The sequence below is a fragment of the Scyliorhinus canicula genome, chromosome 4 (assembly GCF_902713615.1).
Source record: "Scyliorhinus canicula chromosome 4, sScyCan1.1, whole genome shotgun sequence".
NCBI lineage: Eukaryota > Metazoa > Chordata > Chondrichthyes > Carcharhiniformes > Scyliorhinidae > Scyliorhinus > Scyliorhinus canicula.
In genome coordinates, this window is record NC_052149.1 from 200532942 (window position 1) to 200552630 (window position 19689).

Genomic DNA, 19689 nt, shown 5'->3' on the forward strand with positions numbered 1-19689 from the left:
TTTTAAAATCAGAAATATCTCCTTGAAATCATTTAATGATTCAGACTCCAGTGTACTATGGGGCAGCGAGTTCCACAAATTCACCACCCTCTGCAAGATGTAGTTCCTCCTCATCTCAGTTTTAAATCTATTGCCTCTCAACCTATATCTGTGACATCTCTTTCTAAAATAACTATTCTTGAGAGCTTGATAAATAATTTCACAGTTGGTGTGCTTGTGCTCCACACGAGTTTTAATTAACCTGTGATTTTTTTTTAACAACACAATCACCATTCTTTCTTCCCCCTACCAACTTTCCTTTGGGTTTAAGTGCACAAGCCCATGATTTCCACTGCCAGTTTTAGATTGCAGCAATTGGGAGGGAAGATTTGCATGAGATAATGACATTCAGATTGGGACATGAACAACATTGACCGAGACGAGAAAAAAAGAGCAAATACAATATGGACTTCCCAGTAAAACTGTAGTTATACAAACGTTAGCTGGTCATCAATTCAACTATAAGGATAACAAGTTAAAGTGAGCCGTGCACACTTTATAGGCTGCAGTTTCACTGACACACTGGCTAGCTAGTTACTAGTAAAAGCAAGAACTCTTTTTGGTGCACGATTACACTGAAAGAGCACTGCACAATTCTATGGCTGCCAGGAACACAGAACTGTTTCCTCTACAACTACTATCTCAGTTGTTATGGGAGATGGCCAATTATCTTCCCAGAGGAGCAGAATTGAGAATACCAGAGGGCCAGTCATGCTTCTGTCATTTTCATGCATCCACTTGAACTCAGAGCTACATCAGCAGCCATCTGGGAGAGGGGCATTGTGCTCTCAACTACAGGTGGTGTTTTGTTCAGGAAGACCAGGCATCTGGGACTGACAGAAATACAGGTTCCTGTATGCTCACAATAAAGTGAGTTAATTCTCCGATGGTTTCACCTCATAACTTTTTTGAACAAAATGGATCACATACATTTGCTACATTTTAAAGGCATATTGACAATGGGCAACACAAACAAAATGCCCACTGATTGATATCTTCATTACTTCCAAGGTGGTTTATTACATCGGAATTGCTAAGGAGCTGATCGATCATAAAGAGAATGGCGTGTAGGTCCCATTTTACTGGAAGACAGGCTCCTTGTACCAATGTTCCTATTTACTCCTAACTTCTTCATAAGGAGTTCAATTTGATCTCTTTTAGGATTGAAGTGACTGCAGAGAAATTGATTGGTCCAATTGCATTTTCCTTGAGCTAGCACTTCCTATTCATAAAAATGTCTGAGCTTTTGATTTTTGGAGGCTTCTGTTTGTTGACTATGTGTTCCCTCCTTTTCACGCTGTCTCAGGTGGTAACATAATGAAGCAACAGAATCAATACAAGATCACAGTACCTGGCTTCATTTAATTGTTAGTGTGACAACAACAGAATTCTCTTACGGTTTTAAGGTTATCAGGGACTCCCAACACTACAGGGAGCAAGCAATGCCAATCTTTGCAATTAAGGACTAATAACTGAATCTTTACAACTGCAGAACATGCACTGGCTAATATTCTGAAACTATATGGTCTTAGTAAGGTGTCCCTTTGAACTTATGTGTAATTCTGTGCAGGAACAGTAAGACATTTGTTTCTAAAACTAGTGATATTCATGTTGAAGAATACTGATATGTGATGCCACTTTCCCCCAATTTTCTCCTCCTGTTCTCTTGATGACAGTGACTCGTACTGGGGATCGTGTGCCAGACACTGCACCATTCTCAAGTAGACAATCCACATATGCGAGTTGAGACACTGAGTACTATGGCAATTTGACAAGGATAAGCTTAACGGCTGAATCCTAACCCAACTCAATCTGTACACCCATTAGACACCAATCAAGAATGACAAATCTATGTTTTTCTTCCTTTCCCTAGCTCAGATATTATCAGCCAATTGCAACGCATCTACTACTATGGCTGAGATCAGCTCAGAACAGGGGATCAAATGTGTAGTTTAATACCACAGAACGCAATGAATTTACCAACTAACCTGTCAAAAAGTCTGTCAGATACCCATAATTCATGGACACTCATATTAAATCAGCTATATTAAATTGTCAAAGAGTCCTGTTTTGATCTAAATATACTCATACAACAGGCTTGGCGTTGGTCAATTGCTGGAGGGCCCAGCATCTTGTGTTATCTATTTCATTTATTTGGTGTCATTTTCACACTTGAATTAAATATTCATGAGCTGTTGAACATCAATATCATAATAAGCTGGAATGCTAAACTTCAGATGAAATATCTAAATGACCTATTTTTGTACTTTGAAGTAGTTGATGGTATAGACGTGTATATGTGGGGCACTGGTAGCCTTGACATCATATTACACATATATAGGAATTGCCCTAAACTAAATAGGATGCCCGGGGAAGCAAATGTGGAAGAATGAGGCTTCCTTGTTATGGACGGTGGAGGTTCTTCCAGCCTTACCCATCTCTACTCACCTTTGGCACATCGTGTGGCAAATTGCAGGTGCAAACTCTTTCCAAGCAAGAAACCTCTTAAATAGAACAGAGGCTCACAGATGTAATTTACAACTCCCCACCCCCACCCAAGTTATCTATGTGCAGGAAGAAATGCTGGTGGCTGTTTACCCAGACATCCCAATTATTTTAGAGAAAACCCAGTAAAAGTAATGCAGTGGTCCAACATATTGATCCATACAACAGCAATACTAAGACAACGCAATGCAGTCAACATCAGTTGACTGTTTACTTCAAGATAAGGAATAACTGCTGTGGTTTAATATAAACAGTTAAATAAATGAACCCTGCTTTATAATTTCTCGCAATTCTAGGTTGTATTTTATCTGGCAAATTTCATCGCAATGTGTTTTGAAGCAGGCCCAGGATTAAAGCCATTTTAAACTAGTTACATTATTTGGTGCAGCAGGAGTGGTTTGTTGGAGACACTTTTGAAGGTTTCAATACAGCATAATGCTGTCAAACCCAGAGCCAGCCCTAAGCCATAGTAGATCTGAGCCATGTGTGTTCATTACTGCCAGTGAATAAAGAAAAATGGGGGAAAAGTAGCTTTGCTGCCCCGGTGGATATACAGGGCTTATTCAATTTGAGACCTGGTGCATCAAAATGGACCGTGAGCATATTCTAAACTGTGCATTTTAATGGTGGCTGTTGGAATTTCAATCATTGAGAATCTAAATCAATCACCATGGACTTGTGTTACTTTAGACCAGTTCTACAAGACTGTAGGCGTTAAAAACCACAGGCAACCTCTACTCAAGATTAGAGCTCAGTCTTAGTGGCTTCTTATTGGCCAGTAGTGCTGTAACTTTGGTTTAGATATCTCCAGTTATTCATTTTCAGAAACTATCAAACATTGTCAGGAAGCTCTTCATGTAAGCACTTCCTATTATTGACAGGAAATTCCTGTCACAAAAATCTTCTGTGCAAAGTATAAATATTCTAAGAAAAGAAGAGTTAGACCACACCTTATTGACAAACCCAATGATTAACATGTTTAAAAAAAATAGAACTAGTTTTAGAAGTGAACATTAAAAGCTTCCCAAAACAAGGTTACCTTTTAGCTTACAATACAATGTGATTGGTCTTCTGTCTTGGGCATCTGATAAACCTTCTTTGAACTTTCTCACCACAAACTTGATTGTGGTTGTAAAGCTTAAAGGCTACAACAGTTGAAATTTGAAATTATTATCATGCCACAGGGTGCCAATAGCAAGTTTTATAGAATTTTCATTCAATGTGAATGAACCTAATTTTCTTAATATTTTTGCCAAGTGACCAGTGTAATGTAACAAAGATTAGGGAGGAAGTTCTGGCGAGTTAGCTGATGGCCTTGGCGCTAATGGTGGGTTAAATGGAAAGGAATTATCAAAAAAGGCCAGAGTGCCAGGGTGCAAGAGATCATATAAGGCTATGTTGAGGCTATGATTGAGATTTAATGCCAAATAAAGATTTTACATGTTTCAAATTTTAAATGGTGGGGGGCTGGGTTTGACATATGTCAGCATGTACAAGATGAGCAAGAGAGTCAAAAGATGGGAAATTCCTTTGAGCTGCTTCAGTTTTGCCCAGACTTCAAAGGATGTGTGTCAGAAACTCAGATTACGATTGCAAAACAGGGTTTCGTTGCACATCCTGTAAAGTAACCTTGGTGTTGTGGGAGCGGAGCAGGTCTTACTCCAGTCTTAGTAAGGGGTAACTGGTGGAATGTTTAGACACAGTTGACATTTAATGGGCCAGTGAGGAAGCGATTAGAGAAATCAAATCTTTAGCTGGGTAAGGGCTTTGTTACAGAAGAGGTGAGATGTGAATATAGTGGGAAGAAGCATTCTTTTGCACAGCTGAATTCTGTGGAATGGCTGGTGAAGAGAATAAAATCATGGTAATGGTGCAGGCTTGGCGAGGGCTGAAACAAATGTCTTCTGAGTGTCTATTTAGTGGGAGTTTTGTCTCTTTCATGCCGTGATGTCAGACAGACAATCCAAAAGCCCAGAAGTGGTAGTGTATCGACTGGGTCTGGAGAGGAAGGGTGTAGAGGTAGAGCTGGGTGTCATTAGCATACAGAAGCTGACCCCCATGCCTGTTAATCTTACCAAGGGGCACTGGAAACCTGTGCTGGAACCAATGTATATTGACTTTCTAAAGGAGGAAATTTGGAAAATTGAGATTTGTCCTTTGGATTTAGCTTTCATTCACCCACTATGTCCGTAAAAATATACAGTAGAGAATTGGGTGCTGATCCTACCATTAAAATAGCATTTGAAAGTTTGATACTTGAGAGGGTTTTACCAAGAAATACACCAGGTATTACGCAATGTAGAATTATTGTGTATTCAACATACTGCTGTATAGGGATGGAACACTCCTGCATTCATATTACTCTGTGTATTACTGGATAGAACACACCTGAATATATGTAATATATAGTAAATTGCAGTCTGTGTTGCGAGATATAGCATTCACCTATGTAAGACAATATGTTACAGATACATAACACACCTGTGTATGTCTTGTAAAATAGGGTTGACCGCAACTCCAGCCATGAAATATTCAGGTAGCATTCTGCTTGTGGGAGGCAAGGCCTCATTGCTATGCTGCCAGTCAGCTGCTTCCCCCGAATGGACATTCTTGCTGCAGCTTACCAGCGCAGCATCAGTAGGTTAGAGACTGAGGAGGAGGCAAGTCTGGTAGGGAGGAGGGCTGTGGGTTGGGGAAATGGCTGGAGTGGCAGTGGCCCACATTATTTTTGTGGATCCCTGAGTAGCACTCCTGTCTTGCCTGGCCCAACAAAAACAATTACTTTAGTTATTTTTGGGGCCGCTTTCTCTTCACCACAGTTCACTGGATGGAATATGCACAGAGCACGCTCTATCCAATTGTCCCTCCGAATTGTCCTGGGGACCTAATAAACCCATTTTACATACATTAATGCAGCTGCCGGTTGATTCAGGTGGGCATTCGTGCAAGTCCACAGCAAATGTGGCAGCAGAGCAGTCATGGGGTAGTAAGCGACCCACAGAAATTTGTAACTCCATGATAGTGCGATTACTGCAGGTTGAGATATATCTGCCCGAATAATTCACTGTTATGACATTCTTACACACACACATATATATGTATATATACATACAGTGTTACTGGGAATATTACATACAAGACTAAGGCCCAGAAATTATGCCTTGGATACCAGGGTATGGATGTTGCTTGGAATTTCTCTCGCTAAGTTAGTGAACTGTTAACCTGTTTAAAATAGATTAATTTATTTCTTAAAATAGTGGAGGGGTGAATTTCAAAGTTTATGCTCTGTGGCATAACTTCAAAGGTTATGTATTGTTACTGGGCACACATTCAGGTGTATTATAGGGCGTTGCACTCCTGTATTATAATAAGAGTGGAACTGTATATAACACACCTAGAACATTATGTAATAAACTGTGTTACTGGGTATGAGACTCCAGTGTACATTACATCTGATACTCTTGTAATTTCCTTTTCAGCACCTGGCTACTTCCTAAAATTTCTAAAAAGTACTTTTAAAAAATCCCTTTTGCTTTGCAAATCTTGTACAGCCTATGAAGTCAGCACTTTCTTCATTGTGACAGACTTCCAAAAAGTGCATTTTGTGCTTTAGTTTTAGTAGACGATGAATCCCACAAAATTTTAATAACTTTTTTTTCTCCTTGCACGTTCTCTTGTCCATCAGTGAGTAGTAGCTCTTTTTCTCATTCAAAATCTCAACCACAGGGGCATGACGTCTCCCACCATACTGCCAGCATGACAGATTGCCAAGCTGGATAGAGCAAAGAACACCCCTCAAAATAGTGAACAGGGTGACTTTTTAGCCCCTTTGTGACTTTATGATAGTGCAGAACCAGAAACTAAACTCAGCAGATGTTTCTACATCATATGTAGGATAACAGATGGGCGGTGAGTTAGAAGGCAGCGATTCAATCGAGAAATCTGGAAGATGCCACGAATCTCAAGACTAAAGCTTGATGAGTTTATGAATGATAGCATAATACTTTTTTGAAGACTGAATCACTACCTTAAACTGACTATCAACCATTTAGCTTTATAATATATAGTGTATAGTTTTTGTCTGTTTTTTAATTAAGGTTTATTTTATGGACTTTTCCTACTGCCATGCAGGAATTTGTTCGAAGATGCACAATTCAGCAGGGGAATAAAGGTGACAGTGATGCATTGCCTGAAAGTATAAGGCATCAAATAACTGGCAGTTGCATGGAATAATTTCTTTACAGATTGCCAGGGTATAAACTACACACTATATACCATAGATAATTACTTTGCATGCTGGTTTATTACAAGTTAAGTCACCTATTTCAAAGGGCTTTTACTGACTAGAATTTTAAAAGTTCACTACTTGAGACTCTTATTAGGCTGGCAGCTGTAGGGTAGAATAAAGAGAGGCAGTGACACTGAAACTTTAACCATTAAGTTGGAACTTGCAGAGTAAGCATTTTTTAGGTCAGATTATCAGCAGAAATGTGTGCGAGAGTAGTAACTGGGGATTTTGAACCGCATGACTATTCGTTATCCAATAAGTCTGGATATTTAGGAAGCCAGAATGCTCCTTCTGACAACCTCCCCGCCACATTTTCTGTGTACAACCACACTTTCTGAATTTAAGCGCTGAAGCCTTTGTGACCTGTTAGCCATAGATTCTGTGTCCGAGTCACTCATTTCAGCATCAGAAAAATAACCATCAGTCTCATTGTCGAAGAGTCGCTTCACCTTTGATGTGTCTTTGGGCTTTTTTTCTCTGTCTGGGCTCAGCTGCTGGTACTTGTTGCCCAGATCCTGCTTCTGCACTTGTGACTTCCTGCCGCTTTCTCTTGGTTTTGGAATCTTGAAAGTTACCCAAGATTTAGGGTTTGTGGATGCATTAGGCACTTTAACTGAAGAACTGGGTTTAGGTGAGGCAGATTCAAAACAGTCCAACATTTCACCAATTTCACCAATATTCCTTATTGGTGACGTCCTGGGGGGAGCTGCCTTGGAACTGGAATGATGTGAGGCCTGCTTTTTGCTGGTCTTTCGCACATCGTTGGCCCTTTTGTGACTTCCATTGGCTTTCGACCCTGGTCCTTTAGAACCATTTGTGTAACTGCCTCGGGTGGAAAGTTCACTGGAGTTATCGGACCAGGATGTGTCATCCAGTGGAGAGTTTGGCTGTTTCTTATCTTGATTCTTGGTGTGAATGATGCCTGTGCCATCTCTCAGGGACTTAGGCTTACTGTCTTCCCCTGCTTTGTGTCTGGACTTTTTTCCCAGTGCGTAGGATGGTTCTGTCTGAGGATCTCCAGCACGGTTCACTGAACCAATGCTAAATAATGATTGCTCATCATGCAGAAGATTATCTGACAGGAAACTTGTAGTCTCTTCATCTCCTGCACCGCTATGTAAAGACCAATGGCTCAGGAGATTTTCTGTCTTAACTTGAACAGTCTGAGCCAGCCAATTCTGCAGAAGTTCCCCATCCAATGAAATGGAGGATGACAAACCTGGAAAAGAAATACTACAATGAGCAAACCTAAATTTTATACTTTGCGGCAGCCAGCATACACAATTAAGAATTAAGATTCTGCCCCTTACCAACTCCCAGCTATAATTCAGAATTACTCAATATCAGGCCAAAATCTATGGAGTTAGAAACCAGATAGTGTTTCGATGGAAGGGACTGTGCTGTGCGATTGCTCCCCTGGAGGGCGGTGCAGATTTTGGGGGAAGGTGGGGCCAAATAAGCAAGTTCTCATTGGGAACCAGCAGATTTTTTTTTGTGGAGACTGATTAGCCAGGCGTAAAGTTTTAAAAGCTCCCAGAAATCTCTCCATTAGCAAAAATAAATTGGAGGTTTTATTGATGGAATTGCCTTTGAAGGGGGCAGACGGAAAACCTCCAAATACAGCCAGTTTACAGCAGAATGGCAAGGGGTGGCCAATCACCTGAATACCATCTCCTCAGTATATTGCACATGGGGAAAATCTGAGAGAAAAGGTTATTTGGATTGAGGGAGAGAATCGAGGTCTATCAGTTACTCAGTAAAAACAAGTGAAAGCTGCATAAGCTTGAACCCAGCACTTAGTCCACCATAAACTGAAGGATGCACCCAAAATCAAGGTTAGATGTTACAAAGATAGCAAAAGGAAAACAAAAGCCTCAAAATGTGCATAGCAGTCGCAGCAAAGTAAACACTTTAATAGCACACATTGAAGTAAGTAAATATGATCTGATAACCATCGCTGAGACATGGCTGCAGGATGACAAGGATTTGGCCCTGAAAATTGAAGGCATATGACATCCAGAAAGAATACGAAGTGGAGGGGTAGTACCATTAATCAAGGATGGCATTTGTGCAATAGTTAGACATAATTTTGGTTCATAAAATCAGGCTGTAGAATTGGTTTGAGTGGCGATGAGAAATAGTAGGAAACAAGTCACTAGTGGGAATGGTCTGCAGGCCTCCTAACAGTAACCGCAATGTAGGACAAAGTATACAAGAATAATTATTTGATGCTTGTGATAAAGGGGTTGGAATAATCCTGGGTGACTTTAATCAGCACCTTGTCACAATGGTTAGCACTGTTTCCGCACTGTCACCCGGTTCAATTCTGGCCTTGGATGACTGTGTGGAGTTTGTACATCCTCCCCGTGTCTGCTTCCTCCAGGAGACCCGGGTTTCCTTCCCCAGTCCAAAGATCTGCAGGTTAGGTGGATTTGCCATGCTAGGGTGGGGTTATGGGGATAGCGCAGGGGTGTAGGCTGCTCTTTCGGAGAGCCGGTGCAGGCTTGATGGGCTGAATGGACTTATTCTGCACTTTAGGGATTCTATCATATAAACTGTAAAAATCAGATTGGCAGTAGTAGCTTAGATTAAGGGTTCTTAGAATGCTTTTGAGAGAGTCTCTTAGAGTAGCACATTCTAAAATCAACCAGAGTAGGTTATATTAGACTTGGTAAAGTGTGATGTGACAGGAACAATTAATGACCTCCCATCGGTAGCAACAACCACAGTATGATAGAATTTTACATCCATTTTGAAAGGGAGAAGTGTGGGTCCAAGACTAGTATTTTAAACTTAAATAAGGCAACTATGTGGGCATGAAAGCTGAGCTAGCTGAGGTTAACTGGGATAATAGGCTGGGGGATAGATAAAAGGAGAAGCAGTAGTAGACATTTATGAGAATATTTCAGAATACTCAGAATGAGTATATTTCTACTATAAAGAAAAATTCTTAAGGTAGGACCACCATCCATGGTTAACTAAAGAAGTTAGGGAATGAATCAAACTTAAGGAAAAAGCATATGACTGCGCAAAGATCAGTGACAGGTCAGATAATTGGTTAGAATATATCGACTGGCAGAGAATAACAAAAAGGTTAATCAGTAGAAGGAAATTAGAGTATGGCAGGAAGCTAGTGAGAAATGTAAAAATGGATAGCAAGTGTTTCCACAGGTATTTAAACAGAAAAGGAGTAGATAAAGTGAGTGTTTGTCCTCTGGAGAGTGAGAATGGGGAGTCATTGGTAGATAAGGAAATGGCAGGTGAAATAAACAAATATTTTGCATCTGTCTTCACTATCGAGGATGCAAAAAACATTCCAGTTATAGCTGTAAGTCAGGAGCTGGAGGGGAGAGAGGAACTTAGTGAAATTTCAATCACTAGGGAAGCGGTACTGAGCAAACTGATAGAGCTGCAGGTTGAAAAATCTCTGGATCCAGTTGAAGTTGATCCTACAGTCGTAAAAGAGGTAGTATATGCGTTAATGTTAATTTTCCAAAATTTACTAGATTCTGGAAGGGTTCCATCAGACTGGAAAGTAGCAAATATAACCTCTCTATTGAAGAAAGGAGGGAGGCAGAAAAAGGAAAATGTAGGCCTGTTAGCTTGAGGTCTGTCGTGGGGAGGTATTAGAATCGATCATTAAGGTGATTATAGCTAAGCAGTTACATTGGGAAGAGTCAGAATGATTTTATGGAAGGTATTCTATTTGAGTTCTTTAAAGGAGTAACATGTGCTGTGGATAAAGGGGGACCTGTACAGATGTACAGGACTAGGATTTCCAGACGGCATATTTGGTAAGGTGCCACATCAAAGATTATTGCAGAAAATAAAAGCTTGTGGCAGAGGGTGTAACACATTAGAATGGATTGAAGATTGGTTGGCTGACAGAAAACAGAGTTTGCATAGATGGGTCTTTTAAAAAAAAAAGTTTTATTCAAGTTTTTTAATAACAATAACAAATTTACTCCCCGCAATTTAAAACAAAAAACGGAACAAGAAAAAAACCTCTCCCCCCAAAAATAAATAATAACAAATAGCAATACAAGAAAGAAGAAAATGACATAGCAAACCCACCACCGCAAACCCCCCCCCCCCCCCACCCCCCCCCCGGGTTGCTGCAGAGACTGACCACTCTCTGCCCCTTCGCCAGGAAATCGAGAAAGGGCTACCACCGCCGAAAGAACCCCTGTACCGACCCCCTCAGGGCAAATTTCATCCTCTCCAACTTGATGAACCCAGCCATGTCGTTGACCCAGGTCTCCGAACTTGGGGGCCGCGTATCCCTCCACTGTAGGGGCAGCACGGTAGCATTGTGGATAGCACAATCGCTTCACAGCTCCAGGGTCCCAGGTTTGATTCCGGCTTGGGTCACTGTCTGTGTGGAGTCTGCACATCTTCCCCGTGTGTGCGTGGGTTTCCTCCGGGTGCTCCGGTTTCCTCCCACAGTCCAAAGATGTGCATGTTAGGTGGATTGGCCATGATAAATTGCCCTTAGTGTCCAAAATTGCCCTTAGTGTTGGGTGGGGTTACTGGGTTATGGGGATAGGGTGGAGGTGTTAACCTTGGGTAGGGTGCTCTTTCCAGGAGCCGGTGCAGACTCAATGGGCCGAATGGCCTCCTTCTGCACTGTAAATTCTATGTTCTATGTAACAGAATCCTACGACGGGCTACTAGAGACGCAAAGGCCAGAATGCCGGCCTCTCTCGCCTCCTGCACTCCCGGCTCCGAAGCTACCCCAAAGATCGTGAGCCCCCAGCCCGGCCGGACCCCAGACCCAACCACCTCCGACAAAATCCCCGCCACCCCCTTCCAAAACCCCTCCAGAGCCGGACATGCCCAAAACATATGGGTGTGGTTTGCCGGGCCACCCGAACACCTCCCACACCTGTCTTCCCCTCCGAAAAACGGGCTCATCCTTGCCCCCGTCATGTGAGCCCTGTGCAGCACCGTCAGCTGAATTAGGCAAGAGGAGGAAGAATTCACCCTCTCCAGGGCGTCCGACCACGTACCATCCTCAATCTCTTCCCCTAGCTCTTCCTCCCATTTCGCTTTGAGCTCATCTACTGAGGCCTCCTCCTCCTCCTGCATGAGTTGGTAGATAGCCGAGATCTTCCCTTCCCCGACCCATGCCCCCGAAAGCACCCTATCCTGCACCCCCCTTGGCGGCAGCTGCGGAAACCCCTCCACCTGCCTCTTAACAAAGTCCCTGACCTGCATATACCTAAAAGCGTTCCCAGGGGAGAGGTTCCACTTCCCCACCAGTTCCTCCAGAGTCGCGAACTTCTCATCCAAGAAGAGGTCCCCAAACTGTCTGATGCCTGCCCTGTGCCAACTCCCAAATCCCCCACCCGTTCTCCCTGGCGCAAAACGGTGATTGCCCCGTATCGGGGCCCAAACTGAGGCCTTCACTTCCCCCCTATGCCGCCTCCACTGTCCCCAGATTTTGAGGGACTCAACCACCACAGGACTCGTGGAGTACTTAGCCAGGGGGAATAGAAGTGGGGCCGTCACCAAGGCCTCCAGACTCGTACCCGCACAGGATGCCACCTCCAGCCTCTTCCATGCGCCACCCCATAGATGGGTCTTTGTCTGATTGGTAAGATGTGGCTAGTGGAGTCCCACAGTGCGTCTGTGCTGGGAGACTCAACTTTTTACAATTTACATCAGACTTAGATGAGGGGAGTGAAGGCATGGCAGTTAAAGTTGTAAGAACACATAGATAGGTCGGAAAATATGTTGTGAAGCAGGCATGAGAGTTTGCAAATTAATATAGATAGATTGAGTGAATGGGCAAAAATCTGGCTGATGGAGTATAATGTGGGAAATGGTGAAGTTGTACACTTTGGCAGAAATAAAAAGCAGAGTATTACTTAAATGGAAAGCAACAGCAGAGTTCAAGGTAAGAGAGAGCTTGGTACTCTCATGCATGAGTCAGAAAAAGTTAGTATGCAGGTACAGCATGTAATCAAGAAGGCCAAGGGCTATTCTTTATTACAACAGGAATTGAATATAAAAGTAAAGATGCTATGCTGCAGTTATATGGAGCATTGGTGAGACCACATCTCGAATACTGTGTGCAGTTTTTGTCTCCTTTTTTTCATGAAGGATGTAAATGTATTGAAACCGGTTCAGATGAGGTTTACTAGATTGATATCCGAGATTAATAGGTTGCCTTACAAGGAAAGGTTGGACAAACTGGGCTTGTTTCCACCGGAGTTTAGAATAGGGAGGAGTGACTTTATTTAAGTATATAAGGTGGTTAGCACTGGGACTGCGGCGCTGAGGACCTGGGTTCGAATCGCAGCCCTGGGTCACTGTCCGTGTGGAGTTTGCACATTCTCCCCATGTCTGCCTGGGTTTCACCCCCACAACCCAAAAAGATGTGCTGATTAGGTGGATTGGCCACTCTAAATTGGCCCTTAATTGGAAAAAGAAAAATAATTGGCTACTCTAAATTTAAAAAAAATTAAGTGTATAAATAAGATCATCAACAGTCATGACCAAATGGATGTGGAAAGGATGTTTCCTCTTGTGGATCAGTTCAGAGCTAGAGGGCACAGTTTTAAAATTAGGGGTTGCCCTTATAGGACAGATATGAAAAGAATTTTTATCTCTCAGAGGGTTGTACAACTTTGGAACTCTGCTTCAGAAGGCGGTGGAAGCAGGGTCACTAAATATTTTTAAGGCAAAAGTATTTCACACTTGTTAGGCAAAGGTATCAAAGTTTATCGGGGATTGATGGAAATGTTGAATTCAAAATACAAACATGTCAGCCTTGATCTTATTTGAATGGCGGAGCAGGCTTGAGGGGCTGAATGACCTTCTTCAGCTCCTATTTCATATGTTCCTATTAAGCTGTCACATCTGCTCACAAAACAATGGTCCCACATAATTTTTCCAATTTCCTAACTATCTGAAGTTGCACCGCCAAATTGGTGACTTCAAAGGAGTCATGTTTTCTTTCAGGCAAAATATTGACATGTTTCACTATTATGACTACCTTTACAAAAGAAAAAGGAAAAAGAAACAAGCAATGTCACACAGAGCACTGGGGTGGTAGTAATGGAGATGGCGCAGCTCATACCAGAGGTTTTAATGTCAATAGCTCCTTGGCACACCAGTCGACCCCACCATGTATCAGCTTCAGCCACTGTGTCTAAAACCTCCTACTGAACCTTCTCTGCTTCAATCATTTGAAGTCAGTGCTGGAGGCAATGTTCCTTTTCTAAAATGCATTTTTACCATTTGGAATTTGTTTTGGCTTGCAATCTGAAATTCCTGTCTACTAATAGCAGATGTTTTGGAAGCAGCAAAGGAGATTCTGGGCATGTGAACTCACAGTAACAATTTCCACAACTAACTTGTTTGGATGGCTCCAAAGGTGCAATGTCTGTGCTCCTCTTGTACAAACCTTTCTATGAAAATCTCACATATACTGGCCTTGTTGCTTGGAGTTGCTGTTGTACGAACCTGCCCCTAGATGATTTACTTCCTGCTGGCCTGCTTACTCCTCTTTGGAAGTGGTTTAGACATTGGGGGTGGGTGAGGTTCCAGATTGATTGGTATTTCCTCCGTCAGACCATCAGTTGTTTGGATAGGTGCTTCAGTTATGTATTTGTGGTGAGGAGTGCTGCACGCTAACCTCACAAGGAGCTACACCTTCTTGCAGTTAGCAGCAAAGCCTTTGCTAAGTTGTGTGCTGTGGAGACCTCTTATTCTCTAGTCAGCAGGCCCACTTAACTCCCAGAGTTTAAAACTACTTCAATCTGAAGCAAAACAATGATGTAAAAATTCCCCCCAAGGCAGGGAAGATATACAGGTTAGCAAGACAATAATAAAAAAAGCACCCTAGTTTATTTCTAGAGGAATAGAATTGAAAAATAGGGTAACTATGCGAAACCAGTATTGCACTTTGTTCGACCATACTAACTGCATGCAGTTCTGGTGGTCACATAAAAGTACATAAGATGCAAAGAAGGTATGCATGGATGATATCAGAAATGCGTGGGTACATATACCAGAGAAGGATCTCTTTTCACTAGAAAAAATGCTGAGATCTTTAAAATTATGGAAGATTTTAATAAAATGGATATGGAAATGATGTTTCCACTTGATGGGAAGAGCCTAACTACAGGACAGCAGTACAAGATAATCACCAATAAATCCAATCGGGAATTTAGCCAAAACGTTTTGCATCATTTGCCATCTGGAAACATTATCAGCAGAAACATGGCTTGTCATCTGGTACTCCACTTGGGTTTATGATAAATGCTTGGCTGAGCTTTGAGACTCACAAATGCATTAGTTCAACGGGGAATCTGTTTGGACAAACTGAAATGGCGTGTTCACTTTGTCTGATTGACATCTTTATGAGGTTATATTGTTATTCTTTCTGTGATCTCTTTTGTCAATGCCTGCATGTTTATTTGCACAAGATTAAAGGGAGTGAAGTGGGTAACGTTTCTGTTACTGATACCCTAATGGCTCTGCCTGACTAGACACTTATATAGAGCTGTATGAACACCAAGCTTTATTCAAATCAGATTTCTGAATGAATGTTTCTATTCCTCAGCATTTTAACAAGTGCCATTGCTATTATATGGCTTATTGATTCTGTACAATGTATCTACTGAGTGAATGGGCATGGGAGTCATGGAGTGGGCATGCAGGCCCTAGAGGTAGCATGGAGGCCATTGGAGCATGGAGTTGACATAAAGAGTGGGTGGGGAAAGGTGAGAGCGAGTGGTGGGTGAGGGTTAGAGGATCTAACCTCTTTTAATACAACTGGGAAGAAGCTCCAGAGAACCGAGGTGGCCTTCTAATCAAACAGCCTCAGCACTTGCCTGTTCCTATGACCACCTACCATATGTGCCTGGGGTTGGCAGAGCAGACTCTCCCCTGTTCTCCTCTCCCCAGAGCAACAATTGCCTCTGATGGGGCCCTTTAAACTGAGGTGGGTGGGTCTGCCAAGTCACAAAATGTTCCGATTTCAGCTACCCACCTCGGTACCAAAATCCTGGCCCATGAACTCGGCATTCCTGGGATGGGCTGATGTTTGGGGCAGGCTGGAGGAAAATGGGGGTTCTTGGGCTTACATTTCTGATTGCCATCTTGTGATTCTCAAATTTTGCCACATGGTCAAATATTTGGCAAGTTTCACCTTTCAGACTCACAAGTCAAGTAAAGGCAATTTAGATGAGATATCAATCAACTGTTAGGAAGCAAGTTAGGGAGGGGTGCGGAGGAGTCAAAAGTAACATGTTGGCATTATGACACTGCATGACAGAGTACAATATGGATTGGTACTTGCAATATACGAGCCCCAATGATTTGTCAGGTGAATTGGCCAAAAGACCATATTCTGCCCGTCCTACTCGAGCGGAATGATTTTCAGGGACCCAAGGAGCTCAGTTTGAGTCCTGAACACTCAGGGGAAAGGACCTTCTCGGTCTTCTCTCTCCAGAAAGGCTGTCAGTTGTTCTACTTCTGAAACTGCAGAGATCTGAAATCTCGACCCGAAAGCCTGGTTTGAAGGACAGTGTGCTAGAAATAACCATCTGAAAGAAAGACTCTTTACTTATCAATTATTTACACCCTCTCCTCTTCTCTGTGTTTATGTTTTGTATGCGTATGCAGAGGGTGGGGGCAAGTTAAAGTGGGGGATTAGGAATTAGATAATAGTTAACCAGTTGTTTTGATGCATATTTCATTACAGTTCTTGTTATAAATAAAAATTGTGTTTCAATTTACAACCATGGTGACTAATTATTGGGCAGCCAAGGGCCAAAGACTTTGCGTATTTTTCTAAGAATTATCGGTTAATTCAATTGTGTTGAGATTCTGGGTCAGGTGGCGCTGGAATTGACCGAGCGCAGGGTGTCATAACACTAAGCCAACTTCACATCCGTGTTGCTACTGTCACTTTTATTTTATGAAACAAAAGAAACAAAGAACAATACAGCACAGGAACAGGCCCTTCGGCCCTCCAAGTCTGCGCCGATCACATGTCCTATCTGAGTCCCAACTCTGCTCACTAGACTGCTGTGCAACATTGAATGGTTCCACAGTCCCTGCATTTGTAAGGCATTTAACTGGCATTCTTGCTTAGTTGCTTGTGGGCAAGCTAAAATTGCCCATAGTTTGGTGTATGTTGAGAATTCTCAAGAGAGTTTACAAGGATGGATGGCTGATAAATGAAAAACAAAGTATCGTACTGTTGCGGTAAAGGGTGCATTTCTGTTATAGCAGAGTAGAGGAAGCTTCATTCTGAATCTTACTTATTAACTCTTTTCCCAAAGAGAATTTAATGGGGCTTTACTTTTCATCTATCCAACACCAATTATTGCATAGCACAGTAACTTCTCTGAATAATTTACTCCCCAGTCCTCCTGTGTAAAGTGTTTGGCCTATTTGATTTCCCCTCTATGATTAGAAATCCAATGTACATGCATCTGTTTCTCTTCACCCCCCAGCCCCTTTTTAATATGTAAATGTCCCTTGGCAAGCTTATGACAAATGAAGATGAATGGAAGGCCCGTTTCACTAATGCATTATAATTTAAATGCATCATCTTCGACATACACAAATTCTGTTTCCTTGTTTATCACCATTTTTCAGTCTCGAGGTATTTTAACTGGTCTACGATTTCCTTTCCTCAAATCCCTTTGCTCTGTAAGTTTCATCGTAATAAATCAACTGGATAGAAATTTAATATCGTTCAGACTTGCATGTGTTGCTCAGCACTTATCTGTTTTAAATTGTATTTCGCTGCCCATGGTGGAACTGTGGAAGTACTCTAAAATGTTGCTGATTAAGACCTCTCCTGTTGTTTCTTTTCCTGGCCCATCATACACAGATGATTCAGTGGGAAATGAAACTATTCTTGCAAAGGTTCCATAGAAATGACAATTGGTTGAGTGCAGATAGGCATGTATAATAATCTCATACTAATTATTCAACAATTCTCTGATCTTCTTCACTTTAATTCTGCAATCCCGAAATCACCACAAACTTTCTAACAGGTTTCTTTGAAAGGCATCACATACCACCACTGAACTGATACTGTTTACTGAATCACAATGCTCAGTAATGCACAGTGTACAGACTGAAAAATGCTATGGTTAGAGCTACACTAGTATTTTTTCATTTCTGGAAGTTAAGTTCCAATCTTAACCAAACTGACTTCTGTCTCTACTGTCTGTATGAATCCTAGATACAATGGCCCCAACATTTAGAGGGAGGTGGGAGAGGAGGAAATGTTAGTCAGGAAACCGGAAGTACACATTTCCCCTGAGGCCCTCCCAAACTTAATGACACAAAGGTAAACTTTTCCTCCTTGTCTTTCTCGACCTGCAGCCTTTGACACAGATAACCAAACCATTTCCCTCCAATGCCTCTTGTGACGAATGCAGGAATTTGGAATTTAAGGGTTAAAAGCCTGGGTTGGAGTGTATTTGACTGCAGTAGTAATGTTTTTAAAATAATCTTGTTTTGCAAGACCAGAAAACTTTTAGGAGCCAGAGGTGAAATTGACCATCGTAAAAGCCTGGGCTCATCCACTGTTGTTTGACTAAGGGGAGTCCCTGGGGAGTTAATGTGGTTTTAGCCTGGGGAGATGATGTCATTGCTGGGTGGAGCTACGGTAGGCAGACCTTTTGAGTAAGACTTTCAGTTGAGTTCTGATCTGGCTAACACGGAGTCCACAAGTAAGGTCATTTACCGGAGGATGCGGGGGGGGAGGGAGAGAGAGAGCTGAAATAAATTAGTTGAAACTGCTTTTTGAAGACATCCAGTCAGCGTCTGTTCTAACAGGAGCCAAATCCGTTCTGGAAAGCAAGTATGTGCCATTGGGAAGTAGGATAGATGAGAGCTGCATGTTTTTCCTTTCTTGCAGTTTAATTGTGAATAGAGATAATAATTAAGGGTATTGTATTTACTGTATTTAGTAGTATTGTTTAAGGGGTCATTGTCAGCCATTTTCAGGTGTGAGATTAAAGATTAATTCTGTGTTAAAAATGAAGTTTTGTTTTAAAAATACCAAATCCCTATTTTTTTTGTACAATCACTCCGGAGTGAATCATATCATCATAGAATCCTTACAGTGCAGAAGGAGGCCATTCATCCATCGGTTCTGCACCAACCCTCTGAAAGAACATCCTACCTAGGCCCAATTCTCCACCCTATCCCTAGCCCTGTAACCTAACCTTTGGATACTTAGGGGCAATTTATCATGGCCAATCCATCTAACCTGCACATCTTTGGACTGAATATGAAGTATTCTTTTCCGCAGAGTCTTACAAAATAAAGTAATATATTGGGGTTTCAGTCTGGTATCCGAGCCACTGTTGGGGTCTGGGATCGTAGTAAAACTGGGGCTCCTCTGGGATCTTAAGTATAATTCCTTGTTAGTCTTGGGGTTATTGAACTTAAAGGCAGTGCGCTGAATTCTCCATTCTGGATACTAAGTGTTGACGCCGTCGTGAAAATAGTGGAGTTTCACGACAGCGTGATCGGGTCCACATCTGCAGCAATTCAACCACTCGCCAAGGGGTTAGCACGGGCATATCGGGAAACTCAACACACCGTTAACGGACTGGTGGCTGATTCACCGGTTCCGTGATTGACGCGGCGCCCGCGGCTGCACATAGTCCATTCTCCCACCCCCCACACCCCAACCTCCCCCTCACCCCAACCCCCCCTCACCCACATCCCAACCCCCCCTCACCCACACCCCAACCCCTCTCACCCCACACCCCAACCCACCTCACGTCTCACCCCTGTCCGGCTGTCTAACCATACATGCCGTCTTGTGTTTTACAGGACCAGCCGGGGATGGGCCCCGCCCCCAGTGAGTGCCG

At 42.4% G+C, this 19689-nt stretch overlaps 1 protein-coding gene across 11 annotated transcripts in view; it reads right to left on the minus strand.

Annotated features, from left to right (window-relative positions):
- Positions 1 to 247: 247 nt before the first annotated feature.
- The window catches only part of jade2 (jade family PHD finger 2), a 204093-nt gene continuing 184651 nt past the window's right edge, over positions 248 to 19689 (minus strand). For all 11 annotated transcript variants that reach the window (XM_038795873.1, XM_038795874.1, XM_038795872.1 and 8 more), the window contains one exon: positions 248 to 8051. In XM_038795873.1, the coding sequence (XP_038651801.1) occupies positions 7102 to 8051 (950 nt within the window). In that variant the 3' untranslated portion in view covers positions 248 to 7101. The remainder of the gene's footprint in view (positions 8052 to 19689) is intronic.